The sequence below is a fragment of the Armigeres subalbatus genome, chromosome 2, assembly GCF_024139115.2.
Source record: "Armigeres subalbatus isolate Guangzhou_Male chromosome 2, GZ_Asu_2, whole genome shotgun sequence".
In the NCBI taxonomy this organism is placed as follows: Eukaryota; Metazoa; Arthropoda; class Insecta; order Diptera; family Culicidae; genus Armigeres; species Armigeres subalbatus.
In genome coordinates, this window is record NC_085140.1 from 426,210,313 (window position 1) to 426,234,465 (window position 24,153).

The following is a 24,153-nucleotide window of genomic DNA, read 5'->3' on the forward strand; positions in this document are numbered from 1 at the left end:
ATTGTGCTTTCAACTTTGTACCTTTTCAGAATTTTATTCTCATATTTCCGTGCTTAGGTGAAACTCATAAAAATAAATGGATGAAAATGAAAAACATTTTTCTCGCATTCCTGTTCGCTTAAAGGTAAATTTATAGCACAATGTGTAACGAATTATTGCTTTCTTATTTTAGAACGAAGGATGGAGGCAAAAATACTACAACAGAAGTATGACATATAATACAATTCAGGACAAAAAAAATGCAGTAAACAATTTGTTTTTTATAAGAAAACAATGACAACTGAAATGTAAAAAAATCCAGGCTTAGAAATGAAAAATACAATATTTTTGAAATAACAATTAAAATTTTTGCACCGACAAAATAAAAATTTGTTTCTACAAAATTTTATTTTTGTTTGTGGCATGTAGCTAAGGTGAATCATTTTTAGAAACAACAAAATTTATTTTCGAAGTAACTGATCATATTTTTTCAAATCAATAAGAATTACTGGTAAGCCGTGAGTCAACAATAAAATTTGTTGAATCGATACGAAATCCTTTTCAGTTTACAATATATTTTTCTGCGTGAATAACCCATAGGGATATATTTTTTTAAAACATATTTGTGTCGGCTTAATTTAATTTTAACTATAAATATAGTACACACAGATGAATAAATGAATTTTTGAAGGAATTCCTGGAGGAAATCCTGTCGTCGTGATTCTCGAAGAAATTTCTGGAGGAAAGTTTCAAGGAAATTCCATAAGACTTTTCATCGTAAATTCTTACGAACATCTCTTCAGGGATTCATCCGGAAGTTCCTTAAGAAATTCTTTTAGCAACTACATTGAATTTTTTTTTAGCAAAACCCGCTCGGATTCTTCTTCGGAAAATTCTTCAAAAAATTGTTGAATGTTGGACAAGTCTAATGTTATGTGTACGATATTTATAATCCCTTGCCAGCCCTGTGAATATGTTGTTGTCTATTGTATGTTGAATGTAAATAATAGTTAATAAACGACCACCGCGGAGAGCGAATCGCTTGTGTTTTCTCGTCCACTTTACGCGTCCGAAATACCCCGCCGGGAGTTGTGTCGGTTCCGCTGTGTACCGTGGGAAGCCTCCGTGATAACTTCCCACAAAAATCATTTGTAAATTCCTCCAGAAATGCTTTCGGGAGCTCCTCCAGGAGTTCCACACAATTAAAAAAAATCCGCCAGTAATTCCATTAAACATTCCTCCAGGGATACCTCCGGAAAAGCCTTTGTAAATTTCTCCAAAAGTTTCTTCGAAAGTTTTTACGGGAAATCCTCTGAAAATTCTAAGAAATCCATATAAAATTCCCTAAGGTTTTCCAAAAGAAATATGATGGAGGCAGCAGAAAGTTTTAAGGGAAATTCCGAAAGAATTATTAGATACTAGTCGACCCGGCAGACGTTGTCCTGCGTAGTAAGCGAAAATGCCCATGTGAAATTTTCATACGAATCCTAATTTTAGTTTTTCACAATTTGCACAACCTTACGCGTAATTCGCATGAGGAAATATCATATATAAACCCGTCGGAAACTATAATGAACGTTTCGGCTGAAGGAATGAAGGAAATCTATCCAGCCGTTTCCGAGTTATGCGGATACGAACACAGACCATTTCATTTTAATTATATAGATAGATAGAATTCTTCTTTGGACTTTCAAAGGAATATCTGGAGGAATTTCCCAAGAATTTTCTGGTTTTATTTTTCGAGTAATTTATTGAGGATTTTCCAAAGAATTCCCTGGAGGAAAATCCGAAAGAATCCTTGGATGAATGTCCAAAGAAATTCTTGAGGAAATTTAAGAATTTCGAAAATTCCGTTATAAAATCCTTTAGAAATTCCTTTTGTAATTCGTTCGGATATTCTTATAGTTTCTTTCTAAAATTTCTGGGAATTAATGAAATTATTTTTGAATGAATACTTGTAGGAATTTCTGAAAATATTACAAAAGGATTTTTTGGAATATTTCCCTTAAGAATTCTTAGAGAATTTCTGAATAAATTTCCGAAAGAACTCCTTACGAAACTTGGTTTTGCTAAAATAAAATTCCGAAGAAATCTTTCAGAAGTTAGTGCAATTCAATAGAATCACCTTTAGGAGCTACCGAAGAAATTTCATTTTGGATGATGTTTTAAAAGAAGTCCTGTTGAAATTTTAAAATGAATTCCTGGAATAATTTTTAATGTAATACCTAGAGGATTTTCGAAGGAATTCCTAAAAAAAAATTAAAAGATGTTATTTGAGGCATTTACAAAAAAAATGTCTGGAAGACTTTCCAAAGAATTTCTGGATAAATTTATGAAATAACACCAGGATGAATATTCATTTAAAGATGTTATTCGAGGAATTTCTGGATGAACTCCTGAATCAAATTGGAAGGATGAATTGTATTCTCGATATTTTGGGGGATTTTTTTGGTTTGCTATCTTAATATCAGTGTCAAAATAGGGTTTTGTTTAACTTCTGTACTGGCCAAATTATGATTGAACTAACCACAACTCTGGCATCTCCAGTGGTAATTTGCAAGGATCCACTATAGTGACTGATTGTCATTGTAACATTTCCGCCTTTTCTCGGGATTGTTCCCATGTAGGGTCGATATTCAAGAATGCTCAAACCTATTAGCACTAAACAGCCAAGTAATCAGCCTAATAATGTGAAATGTTCTGAAAAATAAGAAGTCCATAATATTAAACTGATTCTATGTTGAATCAATAAATAACAGTTCAATAAATAAAATGCGAAAATGGTAGTCTGAAACTGTAAGGTCGTCTTCAGTGTCTCGTACTTGACTCGACTTGAGTCAAGACTCGAAACTCGTTTTATGACAGTGAAATGCAGTATGTTTTTCTTCATAATTGTGCATTTGATCCGAACGCTTCGATTCATCACTAAGCAACCTGTTCTTCATCACCTCGTATGTTAGTTCATCTTCCGGCAGATTTTCAAGGGCGGTCATAAGGTGGTCCAACGACTTCGGAAGCGTTAAGCTGAGGGCTGCACAAATATCGATTTCTTCAAGATTTAAACCGGCCACTCGGAGTTGCCGAATGGATATTTATAATTTTAATAAAGGCAACTTAGCCGTGCGGTAAGACGTGCGGCTACAAAGCAAGACCATGCTGAGGGTTCGGGTTCGATTCCCGGTGCTGGTCTAGTAAATTTCTCGACTTCCCTGTGCATAAAAGTAACATCGTGTTAGCCTCATGATATACGAATGCAAAAATGGTAACTTGGCTTAGAAATCTCGCAGTTAATAACTGTGGAAGTGCTTGATGAACACTAAGCTGCGAGGTGGCTCTGTCCCAGTGTGGGGATGTAATGCCAATAAGAAGAAGAAGAAAGCAACAATTGCAAACTGGTTGAAAATAACTTGGTTCATTTTTTTTACGGCTTAGTAGGTATTTTGGGATATTCTTGAATTGAAATGTGAATACTCGGAAGGAAACTAGAAAATGCTGTGTGCCGCAGACGCATGAATCATGAGCTGTATCAAATATACAAAGAAGAAAATATTGTGAATATAAAATACGGCAGACTACAGTGGGCTGGTCACTTAGTGCGAATTTCGGAAGAAAGAATAGCGAAAACAATACGCCAGGCATAGGTATATTGACGCTGTAGCCAACCAGGTATTCGGGTATCTTGATTTAAAATATAGATTCTTTTAAAATTTCTTAGCTAAAAACTTCAAATCACGGGTACTTATTCAAAAGGACGTATGTGATTTTGTAAACAAAGATTCAGACGTCGATTTGTCCGAACTGATTGCCCTCCCACGCAAACCATCACCATAGACAGATAGAGGGAGGCTTCGGCTACCTGTTGGTGGTGTTGGTTTGCATGGGAGTGCTATCAGATCGGACAAATCGACGTTTGTATAGTTCATCTTCGAAATCTAGATTTCTCGAGATTCTTCCTAGGGATGTTTTGAAAATTTGGTCCAGAGGTGTAGAATTACCACATGAATCGATCCCTGTAGTTACTTGGTTTTGATGGACATTTTTATTTTATAATAATAGTCTACCGGGCACCGTGTCAGGGCCTTTTCCTACAAGATGGTTGATTTCTTATTGTGTGACTTTTCTTTTGTAACAAATTGGTAATAAGCCGCAATTTTTGACGTAAACTACGTCTAAGGGGAAGACTCAGATACAGGGTGTAAAACCGAAATTTCCAAATTCGAGACCGTCACGAAATTAGGATAGATTTCAAACGCTAATAGCGTCTTTATCTTTCGATGGATTTTCGACATTTGCTTATCAATCGATTCAGAAACTCTCCAGCAATTTGCCTATTATATTGATACTATTGATTATCAACGTTAAACTATTGAAAATGTTGTTTCTTTCCAAACCGGGTGAAAAATTCAATTCCGTTCATAATTCCCCAACACGGACATCAGATTGCAGTAAGGTACGGGCCTTTTAATCCACTGCTTCGTTTTCCCTGTGTATAAAAAGCCCCGTGTTTCGCGTGCGCGCGTCATTTTCATTCTGGATGTCACGGCGAGCGGACCAGGGCGTCCATGAATTTTTTTCGGTCGGTGGTGGTGGCGGTCGTGGAAGCAGCAGCACATCATTTTCATCCGTGTCCCATCTTCGGCGGATCTGGCAATCGACGGCGTTCGTTGAGCCGAATCATCGGATGGCGGTCGCGCAGCCCAGTGGCTGCTGTTAATAAGGAACATAAGTGGCAATTAATCGGTTCTTTTCAGGACCATCATTATATTTGGGAGGAATGTTAAGTTGAAATAAATTTCCTAAAGTGCAAGTGGAAAATTCTTCGGTGAAATTTTCTAGCGTAATTCGGAGTTGTATGATTTTAGTGATTGAGAATGTTGATATTAGACGAACTTTCTTCATAGAACAAAGCATAATTGTTTGGCACCGGTAGCGAAATCATAGCGTTAGTGCCGGTCCGATCGTAAGCTGTCATCGGAAGATTGCTACAGCAATTTATTCACTAATGTGGCGTTTGCAACGATTTGGATGTTGTCGGCACAAAATGAAATTTTCCCGCGAGACTCTAATTTTGTATTTTTCCTGTTGATTGAAAAAGAAATCGGTTCCGAGATGAACTTTATTCAAAGCGCAACGCTAACGTCGGTAGTTGAATCCCAAGCAAGTATCGGAAGGAGACCATGCAAACAATTGATTCGCATTATGACTGAAAAAAATGTATGGCGTCAGTATTGATGTTTGCTACAGATTTTTCGACGTAAACTTCGTCTAAGGGAAGACTCAGATACATGGTTTAAAACGGAAATTTCCAAATTCGAGACTGTCACAAAAATTAGGATAGATTTCAAACGCTAATAGCGTCTTTATCTTATTTTCGACATTTGCTTATCAATCGATTCGGAAACCCTTCAGCAATTTTCCAATTCTATTGATACTATTGATTATCATGAATGCTTAATTTTTTTTTCTACAACAAATATGATTTTGAAAAAGTATCACCGGCGCGTTCTTACTCGAAATCTACATGCTGATACATTTACAGTTACATCAAACAACTGAAAACCGAAATACGCCACTACAAAATTACGAGGTGACAATGTTAGAAAGAGACAAAAGATAGGAAAAATAACACGGTGTGTAGTGCCTCCCCGAGTCACCTTAAGGGAAGATCCTTTAATTACGTAACGCAAAAATTGGGCATTTTCAACCCCCCCTCCCCCCTATGTTACACTTTTTGTATGAAGCATCTAAAAATTATGTATGGGTCGTCACATTTCGACCAACCCCCCCCCCCGCTCTAAGCGTTACGTAATTTGTGAACGCTCCCAAGAGCCACTTTCATTGATGGTAGCCGATCGTTAGTACTTCATATCAAATATCATCTCATATCATAGCATATCAAAGAAAGTTGTGGCCAAATTTCATAAAATTTGGTCAACAAAAACCCCCCTGACAATAATAGAACAAAACCTGCCAAAGCCGTCATTCCTCCTACATCATACAAGAAAGTTTTAACTGAGCGCTGCTAATGTTAATGACGACGACCGCGCGACCCACACCATCGCGGTACCACGGTCTGCTCTCCGCGACATCTCGAACGAAATGACTCGCGCGCGCGGAAGAGCTGCTTTCTTGTAATCAATAAAGTTGAACCTGTAGCCACGCCCCTTTGGGGGGTGTGTGACGGTTACACAATATTTGCAGTCATACCGGACAACAAAGAGGCGGGACTAATGAGCCATCTTTATTGATTATAAGAAAACTGCTCTACCGCGCGCGCGTGGCCCATTCCAGTTCGAGACAGCAGCACGTACGGACGTGTTTTTTGTTCGTGTATTTTGACGTTTACTACGTCTAAGGGGAAGCCTCGGATACAGGGTGCAAAACAAAAATTTCCAAATTGGGGACCGTCACGAAATCATGTAAGATTTCAAACGGTAATGGCGACTTTATCTTTCGACGGATTTTCGAGATTTTGTTATTAATAGATTCGGAAACTTTCCACCAATTTGCTAATTGTATTAAAACTATTAATTATCAACGGCAAACTATTGAAAATGTTATTTCTTTCCAAACCGGGTGAAAAATTCAAAAATAACCAATCTCGTTCATAAATCCCCAACACGGACATCAGATTGCAGTAAGATACGGGCCTTTTGATCCACTGCTTCGTTTTTCCTGTGTATAAAAAGCCCCGTGTTTCGCGTCCAAGCGGACCAAGGCGTCCAGAAGCGGTCCTAGCGACAACGGCTGTGTTGGTGCGGATGAAAATTTTTCGTTCGATAGTGGTGGCGGTCGTGGCAACAGCAGTACATCTTTACATCCGTGTTACAAGCAGCATTTTTGGATCTGGCAATTACCGGCGTGCGTAGAGCCGAATCATCAGATGGCTGTCGCGCAGTCCAGTAGTTATTGTTGGTGAGGCACATAATTGGGAATGAATCGGATCTTTTCAGAACCACCATTATGTTTGGGAGGAAGGTTAAGTTGAAATAATTTGTCTATAGTGTAACCGCTAGGAACTAGAAAATTTTTCAGTGAAATATTCTAGCGTGATTCTGAGCTCAATTATATGATGATTGTCTAGCACTTAACTACTCTTCTCGTGTGGATTTAATTTTGAACAATGATTCAGTGATTGATAAGTGATTGAGAAAGTTGATATAAGACGAACTTTTTTCATAGAACAAAGCATAATTGTTTGGTATCGGTAGCGGAATCATAGCATTACTGCCGGTCCGAGCGCGCGTCAGAAGGAGAAGCAGCAAATATGTATTCGCATGGATGGAAATAAAACCTTAAACAAGTAGCAGGCTACCTACTAGAATTATAATCTTGATGGAAAATTTCACTTGACTGTTACTGCTATCCACGCGAATAATTATCGGCAGCGTCTTTTTATAACGCGCGCTTGTGATTCTGCTACCGATAGAAAACAATCTGCCATCACCGCAAGCAATTAAGTTTTACTTTGAACAAAATTCATCTCGCCTCAAGTTGTGACTTAAGAGCTACTTTCTCTGATTGTAGCCAATCATTAGTACTTCAGACAAGAAAATTTAATCTGAGCGCGAACGACCGCATGAACCACACCATTGATGAGAATGAAATTTCCGGTAGCAGCTCCGCCGAAGCCGATGGTGGGACTACGATCTGCTTTTCGCGACACCTCGAACGAAATGGCTCGCGCGCGCGGAAGAGCTGCTTTCTTGTAATCAATAAAGTTAAACCTGTAGTCACTCCCCTTTAGTAAGTGTGTGACGGGTACACAATATTTGCAGTCATACCGGACAACAAAGAGGCGGGACTAATGGGCCATCTTTATTGATTATAAGAAAACTGCTTTCCCCCGCGCGTGTGGCATTTCATTTGAAATATCGCGGAGAGCGGTCCCAGCATCGGTAGAGATGTCGCAAATTAATCGATTTCTTCGATTAATCGATTATTTGATGTGATAATCCCAACGATTAATCAATTCAATAATCGACAAGAATCGAGAGTAATCGATTAATCGGGATCTTACGACAACTATTAGATTTCAATTACTTCAATTAATCGATTCATCGTTATAATAATCGATTAATTTGATTTGATTACTACTCAACGATGAATCGATTCAATAATCGTCAAGAATCGAGAGTAATCGATTAGTTACTAATCGATTAATCGAGATTTTACGACATCTCTAAGCATCGGCGGAGTTGCTGAACAAATTTTATTCCAAATACATATGGGATATTGGAAAAATCGGTTCTTCTCAGGGCTTCCATTCTATACAAAGGAAGATTGAGGCGAGGCGAACTTTTTTCGCAAATTATCCGCTTGGAGACGCCATAAAGTTGCCTGGCGTCCGTAGCAGAATCACGAGCGCGCGTCGGAGGGAGATGCTACAAATATGTATTCGCATGGTTGGCTTCAGTGGCAGTCAAGTTTAATTCTTTCAAGATTCTTATTTGGTTTTGTTATTCCAGCCTATGGCGTGGGTCGTGTGGTCGTTAGTGATTCAAAATATGCATTATTGGGAATTAATCAATTCTTCTCATGGACACCATTTTAAACATAGGAAGATTGAGGCGAGACGAATTTGTTCAAAGTACGACGTCGTAGCAGAATTACGTTGCCGTTCGTAGCAGAATAACAAGCTCCTGCAAATATGTATTCTTGCACTGGCACTAGATTCTTCATTTCACCAAACTGTTTTACGTAGTTTACGTCGGGCGGTAGTGTCTTGTACACAACCCTTATGATTTTTTTTCATCAAAAATATATTTTATTGTCAACATTTCATCTTCATAATACAAAAGTAAATATCAGTCGTCATCAATTGTAAACGGTTCAACTTTAATCTCTTCAACTTCAAAAATCTCTTCCTCTTCGTCCGCCGACGAATCCTTTACTTCCACCACATCGTGCGTCTTCAAATGCTTCTTCAGCGAGGTAAGCGAAGGATGGATCAGCTGGTTGCAGATAGTACATGCCACCTTCTGGATTGGGCTCTTCCGTTCATCTTTAACAGTGGGTTCGGTTCCGACATAATCGTAATCATCTGGTAGTTCATCTTCGCAATTCGAAGATTCGAATTCATCTTCGAAATTCGATGATTCAAATTCATCTTTCACTGGCGATGGTGCCACAGCACTTTGCGACTCGATTTTAAATTGTTGCATTGGCTTCCATTCAAAACTAGGTTTTTGTTTCTGCAAGATTGTCTGGTGCTTCCTCATCTCCGCCCGCGAAATTTGACGCCTATGAACTGGGATATGCTTCTCCATGTCTCGGCTAAAATTGGAGAATTTGCGTTATCATTTATGGAAAAATAAAAAAAAATGAACAGTTACCGCGTGACGAAAGCCTTATCGCAAAAGGGACACTTCTGTTTCTTAGGTCCATGAACCATTCTTCGGTGATCCCATAGTTTTCTTTTTATGTCGAAAACTTTACCACATTCACCGCATTTAATATCATATTTTATGTCTTCACTAGTTGTAGAACCATTTTCGTGTACATCACCTCTAATTGGCATATTTTGTTTGCTCAGTCCGAAACCGTCCATAGGATTTGATGCTCTTTTAGCCAATACAGTTGCGTTGAAGCTCGTTTTTGTGGGGCGTGCATTACTATGACTCGCTAAATGTTTTTCCAAACCCAGACTGTAAACAGAAATTTGTGGATGTTTCAATCACATGGTAATGGATGAGTTGTGATAATTCTTACCGTTGTACGAACGATTTAGGACAAAGGGAGCAAACATGTTTTTTTGGTCCATGAACCAGTCTCCGATGGTCCCACAGTTGCTTCTTAGTTGCGAAAAATTTAAGGCACACTTCGCATTGAAGTCGATTTGCAGGATCAACTTTGACTGGGGGCTTCAAGTCATAAAGGTTTTGTTCATTATGGGTTGTCATATGTGCTTCTAAACGTGAACTGCAATCAAGATTAAATTTCATTAGTTAGACAATAGACATTAGATTGATGTAGCTTCAGAATAAAAACTTATATGACAAATATGTGCTCTAAGTTCTCCAAATTGTTCTGGAGTATTAATGAATTCTCGCTTTACTTTTCAAAAGGACCTAAGTAACATTTTTTTCATGAATTAATTTGAACAGCGCAATCAACAGAACAACATGAAAGCTATTGATTGCAGTATTCAAATTAATTCACGAAAAAAATGTTACTTAGGACCTTTTGAAAAGTTAAGCGAGAATTTGTTCATCAACCACGTCAACCACGCCTGGTATTAAACCGATAGCAACCCATCATGTCTATGCAAGTCCCTAGCTAGAGAGTGCCTGCATTATACAAGTGGCGCAATACTACTACCTTTAAGAACCTTAAGAACAATCGATTTGACATCAAACACGCTGCCTGTTCCACTTTTGACACTGCGTCTCTTTGTTATTAATCAAACCTTGTACCTAGAGCCAATGAACATGCTGGGTTGCTAAATTGATGCACAAAAGCACGAATGTACCATGCGCCTCCATATCTTTATACTTTCTGGATGGAATTTAGTATTTTAACTTCTATGAACATGAAACATGCAAATGACCTCAACGTCGAGGGAAATTCTCAAGCGAGGGGGGGTTCGTTGAGATCAATTAAACTCGAAATTTTCCCAATCAATCAACTCGCGCAATCGCGTAAAACTAATTTTCCTATAGAATTATGTGTGCTTATTGCTTTAGTAGCTTTCATGCAGGGATACCACTCTAATTACGTAAGAGATTTGTCTCGTCTTCCCAAGATTAAGGTTGTCTCGAACAAATTTATGTTTGGTTCTTGTATGGACATGGTTTTGGCATTTTCATCATAAATTGATCCGATCATAGATCATGTGCAAATTTACTTACGGTTTGAAGAAAGATTTGTCGCAAATGGAACACTCATAATTCTTTGGACCGTGAACCAGCCTCTTATGATCATTCAACTTCTTCCGAGTTTGGAATGTTTGAAGGCACACATCGCATAGGATTGATTGATCTTCAGTTTTTATTCGATTCTTGGATGCTTCTTTGCGAAGAATGTCCTGAGCTTCTTGGCACGATCGCTGAAAATCGCTGAATTCCTTCAAACGCGCGCTACACATTACGCAAATCAGTTTACTAACTTCGTCGGTCGTGGAGACCTGAGATGGGTAAACAATAAGGGAAAATAGTTGTGCTACATGTGGAGACCAAGTCCCGTTACTTACCTCGATCGAAAGGTACTCCGATATCCATTTAGGTAATTCATCTTGTTCAAATATATTTTCTAAATATTTGTCACTTAAGCACAATCTACAAACTTTGTTGAAGTCTTTAACGGTAGTAGCTACTGAAATGGCTTTCGAACCCATTTGACCACTAGTTGCACCTTATTGTCTAATATGAAATAAAAACAAACACTATCCAGCTGATGAGAAGTATGAGAAAATACTTCATGTGCGGATCAATTGTTCCGAGGCAGAAAAGACTTTCTTTTATTAGGTACGTATTTGCAAAGTAGGTAAGAAATGGAAATATTTAAAGATGTTTAAAATTCACCTGATATTTACCAACAAAGAGGACTTGGTCGCAAATTAATTGAAAAATCACATTCAAATGATTCCAATTGGAATTAAGTTGTCATGCAGTACTCACTCATACACATTAATAATTGGAGGAATGTGCGTTTAGGCACGAAACATAATGTTCGAGCAGTTGCGTATCAACGACTAGTCGTTCACAAATTACGTAAAGCCAAAATTGGTAAATTCCGTAGACCCCTGGATGTTATATTTCAGTGATTTCTGCATTGACCCCAATTAACTTAAAATCATTCTGGTTTAGTGACAACCAGTCACCAACCAGGATCGCTCTTATAATCCCCGCACGGAGCATGTTAGTATCCGCATTTTTATTATTAGAATTATTTTCTTAACACATGTAATATAATTGTATATGCACTATAATAATAATAAACCGTTTTTCCAAACATGTTTTATATTTTTTGTGGATGTCAGACAATGGGTGGACTTGTGAATCGGTAAATATAATTTTGTTTCGAGCAGATTTTTTTCTTATTGGATTCCTTCCTCCTTCCTTATACCTTTATAACTATTATAATCTGTCATATAGACCCATTCACTTAATAAACAAAAATAACGCCGAACCAAGTTGCAGAACATTTTTCAAGGCTCATGCTTATACGCAACTATCGTACCCATCGTACCGCATTTAAAATTGTATACGTTCGATGTAAGCTCAACAGTTTCCATTTGATTATTTCCACTTTCTAAGTCATGGATCCATTCGAAGTAAGTATATGCATAGCTAAAATTCATTACCACCGTTCATTTAATTTATTAAGCTCAACATTTTGTTCCCATTTCATTTGGCTCGCTAATCTTGTCTACGCAGTATCATTTTTGGAACCAAATAGAAAAATTGGTGGGACCTGTCCCCGAGAACATTAAGCATCTGTTGCATTTCTCCTGTTTCTGCAATTCCTCCATCGCCGACCTGGACGATGAACTCATTGATCAGATCGAACAGGAAGCGCGAACCATTCCGTCTATACTACGCATATCCACCAACGAGAAGTTGATGAAGAGGTACTTTGGAGTGTACTGCCACACGCCGAGCGAGTTTAGGTTTCGGTCCGGTGAACGACGCATGATGAAGAATATCGCACTGGCGGTGCGGAGAAAGGGTCTGGACAGTTTTATACAATCGCTACGTAGCACCGCACATCACACCAGCGAACTTCCCGCCGCTAAACCGGTGGTGATTTGCTCCCAATTGCAGAACTATGATCCGCAGAGGCTGCGGCAGTTGTTGAGGGAGAAAGTTCTCAACGCGGTGACGTGAGATTTATGAGCACTGTTTTAGTGTTCAGTTTTACATTGAAATCGTTTTGTTTTCTTCTAGGAACAACCAAGCGGAAATTCTTCCTGACTATCTGAAGATTATCCAGGATAATTTGGACATACAAGTCGTCATGGAGCAGGGCATCCCAGATGCGTACGTCTTCTGTCCTTTATGCAGTACAAAGGCGAAACTGTCTAAAGATAGGTCAGGAAACATCATTGTTTCAAACTACACTCTTCACGTGCGGAAATATCATGGATTTGGGCCTGTGAGTCAAAGTGTTAAACGGAAAGCTGAAGATTTTGGTGCAGTAGAATACATCCCGGAGCACATGATTGATCCACTGATCAAAGAAGAGCCTGACACCAGTGGATATGAACAAAGTTCCTCATCTTCTAATCCATATTATCCTATGTAAATAAAGTGACATAAGTGTCACAAATTTCTCAACATTTTACCAACCATGGCGTGGTTAATCAAGTATTAGATTAGATATTAGATAGAACACTACTGTGAGATATTCAATGCCAATTTTAGGTTTTAATATTCTTCGAAAGCCAACTTTGACATCAGAGAATCTGACACAGATAAAAAAGTTGTTGAAATTTACACAAAAGTAATGCACATAAAGGGAATGCCAAGAGGAGCATAAATTTAAATGCTATTATTGTCTGAATGTATGCAATTTCTAATGCATTATGTCACTATTTATACGAACAAATAAGATAATTTAGAGCACCTCCTCAGGAGTTCTCATCGCTATTCTTATGCTAGCGCCCGTATTTGAGTGCTATCACAAAACAGATAGCCATCATAGAACAAACTATAATTTTCAAAGTATTGTGGAAGAACCATAGGTATTTGACGCAGGTCCAAACTTGGCGCACTTTCATATCAAATGATTCATAAAACTTATTTTCGCCAAAAATATATCAAAGAATTAAGCTAGACGGCTTTATTTGCTCTTCTTCTTTGCATATATGGCATAAAAAGCATATTATCGATGAAGAATTAACTTATCCAAATAAAATATATGGAGGTCATACTCATAATGCGTCAATTTTTCGCTTTCTTAGCCACAATGCTAAGGATCGAATGATCATTTTTTGCACGCAAAATGACTTTTGTGAGAATTTTCGACCCCTACCTACAAACAACTGAACCTTATGAGTAAACTTTTCCTTTTATGATGAACATTGCAACATTTGAACGCATTTTTCAACTCAAAATGTTCTGCGTCAAATTAGGTTCAAAATTCATTTTGATGTTCCTAAATAACATTATCAGACGAATATAAAATGCTGTGCTTAAAAACTTCAATAATACTCTTAGAAAAAGCAATATGTATTCATTTTATTTTAATTAAATCTCTACTACTTAGAATATAAATCAACATTGAATTATTCCACTAAGTGTCCAACCCATGGTAGTATGCCTTATGCTGTCTTCGATTTTGATGCGTTTTTTTCACGCGTTTCTCACACAGTATTTGGTAATTATGCAGTTTTTCTTTTCTGGTTTTTAGATTCTCGCAAGAAAATAATATTATATAATAAGTTAGTATCATACAATTCAATTTACTTTCTCTGTACGAAATTCTAACAGGCCAACAAAATGAACACATTATAAATCAATTACTCCATTGCTATGCAAGCTACTAGTCAGGCAAGCCTGAATAGGAAATCAAAGAAAAATATGCCTGGCTTTCTTATATAAGCTTCAGTTTACGTTAATAGTTTATTGAAAAAATGTATATAGTCAGACAGCTCATATTTTTAGATATACCTGCCGGTTTGCATTGCATATTGGTAGCTTCAACGTTGTTCTAAAAGGGTTCATATACGGGTTGCGTTCCTTGCCTTGTATCCGTCTCAGTTTATGGATTCCAAATTGAAGATTACCAAAGAAAGTGGTTTTTATTACAAATGCAACAGACCATGATAGGATGGTTATGCAATTAAATGTCAAAGTTAGTTCTTCCGTGAATATATGTTTTGACATGACTCTTGAACCTAATTGAGAAGTATTTTGATTGATGTGTAGGGTACATGAAACTAACAAAACACTTACATGCCACTTGCAGAACAACTGAACAAAAATAAATTAAATGCCGCTTTGTAAAATTAATTAACTTGTTATTTTATACCGTGCAAAGTTCTTTTGCGCTGCCATTGTAAAATAAAAGAAATAAGGCGTTTATTTGATTGAGTTTTAACATAGTTTCAAAGTGCGTCAAATTAGGAACAACTTTACGTCAAATAAGGAACATGGTAAAATTAGTGCGTCAAGTTGGGCACCTCAAGTACCACATAAAAACAAATTTAAAAACTAAGAAATAAACTTATATTCCGAAGTTTCATTTTTTGTACATATTCTATAATAGTAGAAAGCTCGTTATGCAGAATATTAAGCGAATCCATTTTGCAATTATTTTTTAAATAATGATTCTTTTCAAAATTTTCTTAACTGTGTCAAATATGGTGCCTCCATACGGTAGGCTCTTTGTGTATCAACAATCGATGAACGGCACTCCCGTATAGGGCACTGCACGGAAACATCTCTTTCTCTTTCGTTCCTCATAAATTTTGACGTTTACTGGCCTTGTTGTTTTCTAATTTCTTTGCAGCGAGAAAGAGACAAAGCAGTCCGTGCAGTGCCCTATATCCAAGGCGAAAGAGACAGCAAAAGCATGCAATGCTGCTCTGTCTTGAGTGCGTTGTTCAGTAAAGCTCGACTTCCGCTACCCGGTAAAAATCGTTTACTCATTAATGGGTACTTTTTCTCTGCTATCTCTTTCTCTCTGCAGAAAAATTCACCCATTTTGGAAGAATAAGTGGATTTACTCATTTAAATGAGTAGATCCACTTATTCTCCCAAAATGGGTAAATTTTTCAGCAGAGAGACAGAGATAGCAAAGAAAAAGTACCCATTAATGAGTAAACGTGTTTCTCCGTGTAGGTTCGCCAGCGTTTCAATATCATGGAAGGACCACATTCCACGGCATGTTGTGTTGTGCTATTTTAGGATAGCGCCCCATCTTCTCACCAGTGGTTTCTATTTTAGGTACATATAGCAACTTCATAAACATATGAAGTTCTCACCGGGCGTTGCTAAAAGCAGTCATATTTGGCTCTACATTCCAATTTTACTGGACCAGCTGTTCAACATAGTGTGATGACCACCCTATCGAAAGCTACTGGCTGCTGGTCCAGCCAGGCCAATTGAAAGAATAAAGTAGATTAGTTTATTGCTGACTGTGAACGCGCACGTACCTCATTGTAAACTTGTATATCACACACCCGTCTATTGTGTTTAGATATGCGTGCATGTCTGTCTGGTGGTTACGACTAAGGCTAGACATAACACATAGTATTCATTTAGTATCTCTATAAAAAAATCTGTATGAATGCTTCCACAAATGCTGAAGAATGTCCCGGAGGAATTTTTGTAACAACTTCCGTAGGAATCAGGAGAATTCCCTGTCCACGGATGATGGGGTCAACGTTGATAAGTCAAGTGTCTGCATATTGTTAAAATTGTGAAATAATTTGTTCGTTTATAGCACACATTGCTAGTATTATTAGTACTCAACACATTACCGTGTGAATTTAATTGCATCCGAGTATGGTTACACTATTAAGGTGAAGGTGGGTTGAGTACCAAAACAAAGCTTTGAAAGTATTGGTATAATAAAAACTGTCATATACTGTAGTAGTATTTGTGTCGTATTTATAAAAAAAACAAAGAATATTAGTAGGGTGGTTCAAAAAACGACCCAGCACCACCATACTCACTCGATTCCGTCCCATGCTCCGAGTGTCCTCCAAAAACCGATTTTAACAAAAACTGGTTGAGCGCAAGCCGGTTCAAGTTTGTATGAAAACTAGTATGGGAAACTAAACCTTTTATTACATTGGCTACAGTGCCTCCCCTCCAAACGCTGGCGGAAAGTGAACCCACATAGCTGAAAGCATCTGAGACTTCACTGAACGAAAACCGCACCGCAGGAAAGATCCATTGATTACGTAACGCAAAAATAGCATTTTATACCCCACGTCACACTTTTTGTATGAAGCATTTGCTCCTAGCGCGATTGTGTAGACTAGACTAGACTAGAAGTATCTGCCCCTGGTGTGATAGATATCACACACAAATTCTGGGTATTTTGTTAAATTGCACGTTTCACTGATGCCTTCTGAGAAGCCTAATTATCATGCTAAAGATTCGCAACCTCGCTTAAAATCCACTCCCAACTATTGGAACGACCATTCTATATGGTTTGTCTATGAAGTTGAAGCTCTTGAATATTTCATCCAGTCATATGGTCTCCCCCCTTGCCATAGCCCAATGACGGAGTGCCATAATCAGAATAACGTAAAATTCAACCTCGCCATATCAACTGTCATACAAACCTGAAACAACCTGTGCACGGAAAGCCTCTATTCTAACCAGCCCAAACCATCGGATGACACCCAAATTATAAATCATAATCGACTGAGCGTGGCGGAGCAAAATTATGTTTTGAACCACCCTGTTTATTAGTTTGCTGCTGCGGGTGCCGTTGTTTATATTCGCTCCGCGATCAGTTTTTAATCGTTTTTTTTTCGGGCAAAAATAGCAGTTTATATTAAGTTTTCGGTTTAAACAAGTGACTGATTTCGAAAATTGATGTTCAATTTGCATTCCATCAACATTTCGGGGTGTTCATGTGCGGAGAAGTGAGTAAAAACTTGATATTTTCAGTGCCCTTTGAGAAGAAGTGAAGTGCAGTGATAAACCCACCAAATCGCGAGTGGCTATTAAATTGGCACGAAATTGCTGATTAATGCTATAATTCGTGCCGAAATGCATAGGACTTTTTGAAGAAACATGTTCATTATCACGGGAAGTAAATAAATATGTTGTGAACAGGTTAGTAATTTGAATATTAAACTTTTGTTCGATGCTGTTCGAAGTATTCGAATGCTGGTGGGAGAGGGGTGCGGGAGCTGTGGGGTTGACTCGTGGAAGGTCCGGTGCCATCTTGACTGCCATCGTGGTACTCTTCCAACTATGTCCTTAAGCAATACTGAAGTACGTACTTTAAACCCGGTAACATTTCAATTTAACAGAAACGCGTCGAGTATTTTTTGCCAATATATAGAAAATAATTAAACACTTCGGGACCGCTTTGCGATTTGGGCGTAACTTATTTTGTAAACAAACATTGGAAGGCGAATTCCTGCTAAAACAAGCATTTCATGAGGAAACCACGGTATGTATCCGACAGATTAAGCTTTCCTCTACCAGATAAGGGAATTAGTTTAGGATGAAAACGCTTGCATTATCCGGAATCCATGAAGCAATGTTTGTTTTCAAAATAAGTTACGCCCAAATCGCAATTCAGTCCCGACTTGATATATCATATCTCCATGCAAATACTTAGAGAAGGTGTCGCATGATCTAACAACTTCTTCTTGAGTATATGCTGCGGAGGTTCCGGCAGGGTCTAGTACCAGTCTTAACTAACAAAATACTAACACAAAAGACTGGGAAGCAAACGATCATCCATTGCACCAATTTTAGTTCATAGTTCAGTATACAGTAAGTAGTGAAAGTAGATACTGTAGATTTACTAATTTTGCATTGTATATGGTAATTGTATCCGTTATTTCTTCTCAGAATAGAGGTAATAAACTATAGAGGAAGATTGTCGCTGTCGTCACTGGCGAAACATCTTTTGCTGGCGAGGATAGGGCACTAAATGTCAACGAAGGAAAAATCAGTACGTTTTGACAGATAGGTACCCAACATGCTTGGGGACGATAACAAAGGGAACCGCAGCGACAATCGTCCTCTATAGTTTATTACCTCTATTCTTCTCAGTAATCTTTGTTATTTTACTACTACTTTCACTGCATGGATCAACGTATAAACAAACCTGTTTCGCTCTTCATTTTTTCGGGTTAGGAAAAAATAATACATACTCCAATGTAAAGAAAGATTGAAGAACATAGGAGACGTGACTATGTGTATTCTGAAAGACATATAAAATTAGTTGACTACCTTATAACACAGTAAATGACCGATAGGGAATGAACACATGATCAGCGCTAGACGGTAAAACAAGAGATAGAGTCACGTTTAACTGAGACCTTAGCCACCTATGTGCATGAGAATAGACCATATGATGCTTTCATCCACTATCCTTTTCTCTACAGGACTAATAGTTTGACCACCTAAGGTCGTGAGGAGGATCAATCAATGTCTTTTTAAGCCCATCATCAAATGGAAGCTCACGGAATGATTTGAAATCTTTACTGACTGAATCTAGTTCCGAGACAATGATGATGCTATGCAAGGCCGTCATAAGTCCACAAAGATAGTATCTGGCGTTTTCTTGGAACATGGTTCTTCAAAATATGTAGTTGGTAAAATAGCAGGCTCAAATTTTTTAAGATTGTTTGGTGAACGGTTCTGAACTGTGGCCCATTTTGGCTTTTCAATTCAGTTTCGACTGCTTTCACTAGATAATTTTCAAAACTTTGGACGATTATTGATATTCATCAAATTGTAATACGATATTTTAGTTTCAAAATACGTTTTCATGAAAGGTGTTTATTTGAACAGCAATTCAAATTTAACGAGATGTATCGCAATTCCTATACCATATACATAATTGTATTAACACTGACTCGCGATTGAAAATTAAGATTTTGAACAAACTTTTAAAGCTTCTTTTGTTTGATGGGGACATTACTTAAACGCTATTGACGAGAAAACTATGTACTTCGAAACAATACCACTCACACTGAATACTCCGAACAATATTGAAAAAGACTTTTTATAAGAACTGTTTAGATCAGGCCTTAACAGCAGACTGTAATGACGAATAGACTGATCATGGACAACTAAAATTTGAAACATCAGACAACTCTAACTGGAAGAATACAAATATCAACACGACACACTAAAAAACACATTTGTTTAACCGCTTAAATATAAGGGAAGCTCTTTGTGATTTATAATTGGAATCAAAGTTAATACATATAATCTAATATTATAACCGACATCTCTCCACAGCTTTAATATTCATCATAAAAATATCCCCAACCTGCCCAAACTCCTAAGGCAGTGATATACTAGCTGTATATCCCGCAAAACTTAAAACCCCCATGGGTAAAGATGTTGTGAAGCCTTATCCTTTAGTCCCTGGTGTATCATGGACGATATGAATTTCAAATTCACATCGGTGACTTGGCCCCCGGCCCCCTTATTTATCAATAAAATAAAATAAAATAATAACTTCCGTAGGAATCCGGAGAATTCTCTTGGGAAAACTTGAAAAGTTTTCGTATGAAACCACGGAAGAAATCATAGCGGGGCATATAATTTAAAAGAATTCTTGGAAGACTCTCTGGAATAAATCCTGACCCGTTCTGGAGGAACTGTTGGAAAAAGTTAGGCAGAAGGCTACGGCAGTACACCTGAGGATATTCCTAAAACAACTCAAGGGTTTCTGGAGAACTCCAGGAGAAATCTTCTAGGGATTATATAGATGAATTTCTAAAGAACATCCTGTTTAAAAAATCGTGAGAAATGAGAAACTTGCGGGAGATTTTCTGGAGGAAGCTCGTATTTGTGGGGCGTGCATTACTATGACTCGCTAAATGTTTTTTTTCCAAACCCAGACTGCAAACAGAAATTTGTAAAAATATCAAAATCAACCAATCCCGTTCATGCATTCCCTACACGGACATCAGATTGATATAAGTTACGGGCCTTTTGACCCACCGTTTCATTTTCTCTGGGTATAAATAGCCCTGTGTTTCGCGCCCGCGCGTAATTTCGGTTCGAGAATCCACGGAGAGTGGACAGAACGATGGCAGTGAAGGCGGTGTTTGCTGCATCTGTAGCGGCTCAGCGGCAAACAGACTTTCGTCGGCGTCATCGGCACTCCAGTGAAAATTTCTCGCATGGTTCGGGATCAGGATTTTTGGGAGGCGCATTATTCGAAATTAATCGGTTCTTTTCAGAACCTCAATTTTCCAAAAGAAAAGGTTGAGCAGAATACATTTTTATCAAGGATAAATCATCATCGCTTGGCCACAGCGGAAATTGACTTCTGCAGCAGAATCACAAGCGCGCGTCGGACTGTTGAGTGGTTGCTGTTAGTGATTCGGAAGGCGCATTATTTATATTATTCGGTTCTTCTCAGGAACCAACATTCTATAAAAGGGAAGGTTAAGGAAGAATTTGGTTCAAAGTAAAAATGAATTGCTTGGCAATCGCAGAAAGTTTTCGTCCGTAGCTCGGACGTCGGAGGGAGATGCTGCCGCATGGATGACATCAGTTTCCGTAATGTGTAATTTATTTCAAGATACTGATTTGGTTTTGTTGCTGTTAGTGTTCGGAAAGGCGCTTTATGGAGAGAATACTACAATTTTATAAAAGAGAAGGTTGAGCCAAGAAAATTTGTCTTCAAAGTGTATATCATGATCGATTTGTGATGACAGTCGTCAGTCCATCGTGAGTCTCTCTCAGACTGCAAAAATGTATTCGCATGCCGAAATGTACTCCACCGCACTGCTTCCACGAACTCCACAAACGCCAGCGGAACAAGCATGTTGCGAACGAAATGGCTCGCGCGCGCGGAAAAGCAGCTTTCTTGTAGTCAATAATGTATACTCTCTAGCTCCGCCCATTTGGTGAGTGTTCACACTCATCCCGATTAACAAAGAGGCGGGACTAATGCGCCGTCTTACTTGATTACAAGAAAGTTGCTTTCCGGTGCGCGAGCCATTTTGTTCGATATGTCGCGGAAAGCGGCAAGCGGTCCCAGCAACTGGATCTGGATTTGTCATCCGATTTTCGCGGTGTGAAGGATGGATGGTTCTCCCAGCAGCTCATGCAACTCGTGGTTCATTCGCCTCCTCCACGTACCGTCCGCCATCAGCACCCCACCATAGATGGTACGCAGCACTTTCCTTTCGAAAACTCCAAGTGCGCGTTGGTCCTTCACGAGCATCGTCCACGTCTCGTGTCCGCAGAGAACTACCGGCCTAATGAGCGTTTTGTAGATTGTTAGTTGGGTACGGCGGCGAACTCTATTCGATCGCAGGCGTCTTGCGGAGTCCAAAGTACGTACCATTTCCAGCCAAACTCGCGGTGGGTGGCTCACATTGTTTTCTCTTGAACCTCTTCCTATCATGTACTTCGTCTTCGACGTGTTGATGACTAGTCCGATCCGCTTAGCTTCCCTCTTCAGTCTGAAGTAGGCTTCCTCCATCTTCTCAAAGTTACGTGCCGTAATATCTATGTCGTCGGAGAAGCCAAATAGCTGGACGGACTTATTGAAAATTGTACCACTCGTGTTAATCCCTGATCTTCATATTACTCCTTCCCAGGCATTGAAAAAAATCAGATCATGAGTAAAAATCGACTAAATTCATGCAAACTTGATGCTCTGCTGCGGCCTAATCTCTGATGCTTTCTAGATCGTTGATACTTGGCGTTCTCTGATTCAATGTTTAAAGATCTTCATCGCTCACCAATGAAAGACAACTGAGTGAGGCGAATCACTTGGTAACCTAACAATGGGTGTTGTTACCACACGCTGTTAGAAAATGAGAATGGAACTCTGATACATTGCATGGGAGGCTTTGATACTTTCTCTGCTCCATCCCAGCAACTTGAAAGCAGAGTGAATAAAGTAGAACACCTGATGTGTTTTAGTTTTATTCTAGTAGAGCAAGCGTAGTCGTAGCTTCCCTGGATACCATACCAAGTTTGGCTTGGGGAACTCTGTTGCTCGATGTTTACGAAACAACGATCGCTCATAATCGTTGTTTGGTATCCATCTGAGCAAGGCTGTTCACTCACTGGCATAGGATGCTATGATTGAATTAGATCAACGCTCGTCCGCTTCACTCACGCTTTCAATGCCTGCTCCTTCCAAAGCGATGTTGAATAGCAGACACGGAAGACCATCACCTTGCCGTAACCCTTTGCGCGTTTCGAAGGGACACGAGAATGACCCTGAAACTCGAACTACGCACATCACCCGATCCATTGTCGCTTTGATCAACCGTGACTGTTTATCCGGAAATCCGTGTTCGTGCATTAGCTGCCATAGCGGGTCTCGATCGATTGTATCATATGCGGCTTTGTTCTTCTATAGCCGGCCAAAACCCTGAATTTCCTGGAGATCCGGAGCCGGTAAAATTATGTCCTGCGCGCGTTCTCCCAGGTCCATCACCATACCGCCATCTTCGTCTGCCACAACGCCATTCAGGTGTTCTTCGTAGTGCTGCCGCCACCTTTGGATCACCTCACGCTCGTTCGTAAGAAGGTTCCCGTTTATGTCCTTACACATATCGGACTGTGGCACGTGGCCCTTAAGTGATCGGTTCAACTTCTCATAGAACTTTCGTGCGTTATTAGCGCGGTACAGTTGCTCCGTCTCTTCACGGTCTCGATCTTCCTGCTGGCGGTTTTTCCTCCGGAAAATCGAGTTTTGTCTGTTCCGCGCCCGTTTATATCGTGCCTCGCCCAACAAACAACGACAAGCTACAAATAAGCATCTAGGTTGAATTATTGTTTATTTGTGATCTTTGCAGCTGAATAAAATGGATGCTGAATAATTTGCTAGACAGATTTCATTTCAGCATTTAATCTAACTAATATTCGACATGGCCTATTTATTTATTTACTACCTTTATTTGAAGTCGAACTTACGTTTTCGTTTTATCACATTTCAACACATTGGGGAAGTTTAACAATGTACTGAACTAATGATTTTTAAAGTTCTCTGTTCGACTATGATGTGATGCTCTGAAAGGGTGGTCGAATTGAGTTTGAATAGTAATTTAATAAGCAGGCATTAGAAATCCTTCTTAACCTTTGTCCTTCTTAACCATTGGATTTCACATTTATCTGATCTATCGCACAGTGGAAAAAAAACATGCTTTTTCAGTTTGAGAGAAAATCTGGATTCTAGATCTGGGAAATTTGTTTTATAGAAAAATAATGATTTATTTTCAAGACATGCTTTTTATTTTCGTGATTTATTAAACTGTCGTAGATGATAACGAACAAAACTGCTGGAGCAATAAAAAAAATCATGCATTCATGCGGAACTAAATTTACTAAAAGCCGGACATAACGCCGTTGAATAACATCGGAAAATTATTGAATCTTTGATGTGTGGAATCTCAATATTATCGCATAGATGTTGATCTTTATTGCGGCGACATTGGAATACATAATCTTTTGCATTTGACAATCATATCGCAACCGATTATCAAGAGATTTTGAGGAAGGCCGAATATACATTGATTTAATTTTCATAAATTCATAAATAGCTTTG

The 24,153-nt window shown here is 38.7% G+C and overlaps 2 protein-coding genes across 2 annotated transcripts; one reads left to right on the forward strand and one right to left on the reverse strand.

Annotated features, from left to right (window-relative positions):
• Positions 1 to 8,723: 8,723 nt before the first annotated feature.
• Positions 8,724 to 11,680, reverse strand: LOC134213538 (zinc finger protein Xfin-like). Its single transcript, XM_062692675.1, has 5 exons — positions 11,171 to 11,680; positions 10,830 to 11,104; positions 9,691 to 9,900; positions 9,315 to 9,626; positions 8,724 to 9,255 (listed from the first exon to the last, which is right to left on the reverse strand). Exons 1-5 carry the CDS (start codon positions 11,312 to 11,314, stop codon positions 8,787 to 8,789), a joined length of 1,410 nt encoding a protein of 469 aa, XP_062548659.1. The 5' UTR covers positions 11,315 to 11,680; the 3' UTR covers positions 8,724 to 8,786.
• A 380-nt stretch (positions 11,681 to 12,060) lies between these two features.
• Positions 12,061 to 13,337, forward strand: LOC134213539 (uncharacterized). The gene is made up of 3 exons (XM_062692676.1): positions 12,061 to 12,253; positions 12,357 to 12,802; positions 12,867 to 13,337. Exons 1-3 carry the CDS (start codon positions 12,239 to 12,241, stop codon positions 13,222 to 13,224), a joined length of 819 nt encoding a protein of 272 aa, XP_062548660.1. The 5' UTR covers positions 12,061 to 12,238; the 3' UTR covers positions 13,225 to 13,337.
• Positions 13,338 to 24,153: the final 10,816 nt, after the last annotated feature.